Below are 4,642 nucleotides of genomic sequence, written 5' to 3' on the forward strand. Positions count from 1 at the left end.
ATTAAATAATATCATGCATGATTATCATTAAGATGAACATATACATATATATGAGAAAAATATACGTACATATATATAATTTCAGAAAATCATGACACGACCGAGTACTCGATCCCATCTAACGTTCTAAGGATTATATATCCCAGAAAAACAGATCGGATCAGATCGATCAGGAAGGATCTCCCACGTAAGTGCACCAGTTCAAACTTCAAATACAAAGGATCATGACATATTAATTAATTAGGGTATTATCATAGAATAACTCATGTAAATTAGGAAAGCTGGCTGAAGCCCGATAGTATATGCTTATATATGCACGACATAACATATTAACCAAAAACCAAAAACCAAGTACAACACACAGTACCCCAACATATGCATGCACGTACGAATGCATCTCATATTAAAGACGTGCTTTAGCCTGTAATTAAGCAAACCTCCTACGAACCGGATCTGGACCTTAATTATGATACAGTCTAATCCTAAGTTACAAAGGAGCATTTCCCACACACCTAAACATGTAGGTACGTTTAGAAATGCGACAACTAGTAGTGCTGGTTATGCTGATCATGAGTAGTAGTACGTTGCCCAGGAAGCTTCTCTTTGATCTTTTGCATCACACCCTTCTTCTCTGCTTGCTGATGATGCTGCGCCTGTTCCCCAGTACCGTAACCGCCGGCCGTCGTAGTATGCGTCGTAGTATGAGTCGTAGATGATGTATCATTTCGATGGTCCTTGTTTCCAACTCCAGGTATGTTCTCCGTTATCTTCTCCTTCAGCCCCTTGTTCCTTCTCCCGCCTTGCCCATCGTACTCGGTCTGTATTACAATAAATACATTCACAGAAAAACATAGATATATGGTAAAACAAAAGGCGAAAACAATGTATAAAGTTCTAGAAGATAGGAAAGAAAAGTATGTTTATCATTAGAACTAAGAGGATTACTTACGGAAAGGTCATGACGCTGCTGCAGCCCACCTTGGTGAGTAGTGCCACTGTGTCGGATTGGATTGGCAGATGATGTATCATTTCGATGGTCCTTGTTTCCAACTCCAGGTATGTTCTCCATTACCTTCTCCTTCAGCCCCTTGTTCCTTCTCCCGCCTTGCCCATCGTACTCAGACTGTATTACATTAAATTAATTCGCAGAAAAACATTGATATATGGGAAAACAAAAGGTTAAAACAATATATAAGGTTTTAGAAGATAGGAAAGAAAAGTATGTTTATCATGTAGTACTGAGAGGAGTACTTACGGAAAGGTCATGACGCTGCTGCTGCCCACCTTGGTTGCCATATTCGTCCGTAGGAATCACGTTGCCGTATGCATCTGTGCTATGGGCTGCTCCGTATTTGTTTTGGAAATGTGCCATTTTCAAGGTTAACAAGCGGAAACAAAATCACAAGCAAAGGCTGAGAATTTTAACGGAAGTGTATAAAGGTAAGCTTGCTAGCTGCGACTGTTCTTTGGATGGATTAAGAGTGAATACATTGGATTACTCTGGGCTAACTTATATAGATCGGTAGAATTGTTACACGTGCCGCGTTTCAATTTGCTAAACGTGCCACGTTTTTACTCATGGCCACGTGGAAGTTATAGAAGCTGAAAAATATCAGAACACGTCTACTCATAAACTGAGAATAAACTGAGATGAAGTTTCGGTTTGAGATGAAGTTTCGTCGCCGAACACGTCGATCTACTCAAACCGAACACGTCTACTGATAAATTAGTCTGATAATTATATAACCTAAGACGTTTATTATGTCCGAACACGTCTACTCATTGTCGGCTAGGAAACTTATCTCAAACCGACGTTTTCGGACACTTTTCAGCTTCTGTCGTCATGCATGTTCGTATACATAAGCAGGTCTATCGACATATATAGGTTAGATTTCCTCTTGAATGTCCGGTTGCCGACACTTCTGGGATGCTGCTCCTTGAATGTTCCAATAGTCATTAAATTTCATATTATTAAAAAAAATCATTTATACAACTACAAATTACAGGGCAGGGTTACTTTAGTGCCGTAGGGCTTGGTACCTCGAACATTGGCTCGAAGTATTTCATCTATCTTTTTTTATTTTGAAAAATTTGGAGCACCTTGCATTCTTTTATCAATAATCATCTTTCGGCTAACCTAGGCTTAGATTTAGGCTTAGATTTTGTTTCTTATACATTTTAAATCATTTCATCTCATTTTAATATTTAAATATAGATTATTTAAACCCAAACATTTTTTTATTTCAAATTTTTTTAATTTTAAAAATTTTCATCTAATCATGATTACCTAAACATTACAAATTTTTCTAAACTTTTAAATAAAACATAAAAAATAATTCAACTTTTTATCTCAAAACAAAACAAAAAAATTGTTAAAAAAATATATTCTAACTCTCTTTTAACTTTATAATTATTTTATTCAATCTTTTTTTCTCATTTCTCAAAACCTCATAAAAATCATAACTTAAACTATTTCACTATTATTTACAAATAACTCATTACTATTCACAAATTTCTCATCTCATTTGCATAACAAATGAGTCCTTAATATTTCTCAAGAACTATTAATTTTGAGAACTCATTCTATGTATTTATAATTCTTTTGCTTTAAACTATTAAATTTTTTTTAAGAAAATAAAAATTCTTATTTTATTATGAAATAAAATCACACTTGGTACGTCCATTAGATATGAAAATATTAATTTATTTTATCTTTATATTTAATAAACATGTAGATGATTGCGTATAGTTATATTAAATTTGTTGTTGTGAACGAAATATTATCACTGTGATGCCCTCAAATTCTGTTTGGAATTTGACAGATTCTGAAACGTCGGAACATACAACATAAAGTTACTTGCCCCCGTTCGTAACAATTAAAGATCCAATGCACCTAGTATGCATCTAAACATTATGTAATATTCGTAATGGATAATTATTTTTCTTTTTGAGCAATACATAAAGTACCAGAATGCTATATCCCAAAATATTAAAACATATTTCATAAACTGGACATAATAGAAGTTTAAAGATCTGCAACCATAAGAGTACTGGATACAGTTTCCTAGGTACATGTAAAACTACACTAACTACTAGGCTAATTCATTGAATAGCTCACGCAACTTGGTCAAGGACGCCATAATACTATCTATAAAATAGAGTATCGAAGAAATGAGCTCTGCATTGTGTCATCGTTGTCTAGTCAATCGCCCTCATTCGATCATCTGCCGCGTCTCTTGGTCCTGTAGGGGAAAATGGTAGTTTGAACTAACACGATGAGATTTGAGTACAAATCTCAACAAGTTAACACAGAACTTAACTGATAGTTTAGAGATGCATGCATGACAGTGAAGGCATGAATGCATAACATGATCATAAATAAGTCTGACGTGACTTGATAAATAACATGACATGTGCTGCTGACATGACTTGAACTGAAATGAAATGAACTTGTACATGGGATGAAGTGAACATGAACTTGAGACTGAATTTGAATTTGAATTTGAACTGAAACTGTACACAAACTTGAGTTGAATGTGAAATAAACATGACGTGAAACTGAGCTTAAAACTGAACATGAACCTTGACATGAACTTAACGTGAAATTGAGCATGAATTTGAACGTGAAATAACATCGTGAACGGAACTGTATTCTTGTCTCATGGAGTTACCACGATGTCCTTATCTCATGGGGTTACCATAATGACACTCTTGTCTCATAGGATTTCCATTATAGTGTAGTCTTGTCTCATAAGGTTGGCACAATGTTTCAAAATAATAATGACTTGAACAATAACTTGACTGTACATGGACATAACATGACAAGACTTGGAAAACATTGTTTTGGAGTCATGCTTCGAACTCGAGACATAATGTAACTTGAAATGGAATGACAGATGACATGACGTAACGTAACATGACATTTACGTGAAATGAATGACATGACACAATATAAAACAGACAAACACTTTGTAATGTGACATAACATGAAACAGACAAATGTTTCATAACATGACAAACAATATTTCATGACATAGCATAACATGAAACAGACAAAGGTTTCGTGACATGACATAATGTGAAATAGATAAATCTTTTGTGACAGAATATAATGTGTAACAGATAAAAATTACATGATAGAATATAATGTGTAACAGACATACATGTAATGACATGGCATACCATGACATATATAACAACATAAGAACATAGACAATTGTTCCCTTACCAACACACATATGCAAGAATCTGACAGTAAGTTAGAAGTTAACTTACAATGATCGTTGCGTGACGAATAAAAATGCGCAAAATACGAGAAACTGTAAGTAGATATTTTTAAACGTCATAAACTCATCACTAACAGTTTTGAAACATACAAATACTAGCTTAAAGTAAAATTACCATTTTAACCCTCCACTTGTGAAAAAATGATCATTTTATCCCTAACTTAAGGATTTCATATCCTAATTCTAAAACTTACCAAAATTTACATTCCTGATGTAAATTTTATCCAAAAATCAAATATCTAATTTGAAAAAAAATTAAAACACATCACAACTAGAAACTTCATTTCTCATGTTTAAACCAAGATATTGCAACATGTAAAATCATATCCTATGATCAAATAGCTTACTAAAAAACC

The 4,642-nt window shown here is 33.9% G+C and overlaps 1 protein-coding gene across 2 annotated transcripts; it reads right to left on the bottom strand.

Annotated features, from left to right (window-relative positions):
• Positions 1–274: 274 nt before the first annotated feature.
• On the bottom strand, positions 275–1,470 carry LOC121262321 (dehydrin Rab15-like). Of its 2 annotated transcripts, XM_041164757.1 has the most exons (4): positions 1,256–1,470; positions 950–1,123; positions 504–818; positions 275–469 (listed from the first exon to the last, which is right to left on the bottom strand). In XM_041164757.1, the coding sequence occupies exons 1-3, from the start codon at positions 1,370–1,372 to the stop codon at positions 546–548; spliced, it is 564 nt and encodes a 187-aa protein (XP_041020691.1). In that variant the 5' UTR covers positions 1,373–1,470; the 3' UTR covers positions 275–469; positions 504–545. The 2 variants fall into 2 exon arrangements, with proteins under 2 accessions (XP_041020691.1, XP_041020690.1); XM_041164756.1 differs by having other exon boundaries at positions 275–818.
• Between the last annotated feature and the right edge of the window lie 3,172 nt (positions 1,471–4,642).

This window comes from Juglans microcarpa x Juglans regia, chromosome 4S (assembly GCF_004785595.1).
Source record: "Juglans microcarpa x Juglans regia isolate MS1-56 chromosome 4S, Jm3101_v1.0, whole genome shotgun sequence".
NCBI classification, from domain to species: domain Eukaryota; kingdom Viridiplantae; phylum Streptophyta; class Magnoliopsida; order Fagales; family Juglandaceae; genus Juglans; species Juglans microcarpa x Juglans regia.

Excerpts from the sequence above, each read along its gene's own strand:
- LOC121262321 (XM_041164757.1), bottom strand. The coding sequence starts at position 1,372 with ATGGCACATTTCCAAAACAAATACGGAGCAGCCCATAGCACAGATGCA. Across the intron at positions 1,124-1,255 it reads AGCAGCGTCATGACCTTTCC|TCTGAGTACGATGGGCAAGG; the intron begins GTAAGTACTCCT and ends AATGTAATACAG. Across the intron at positions 819-949 it reads AGCAGCGTCATGACCTTTCC|ACCGAGTACGATGGGCAAGG; the intron begins GTAAGTAATCCT and ends ATTGTAATACAG.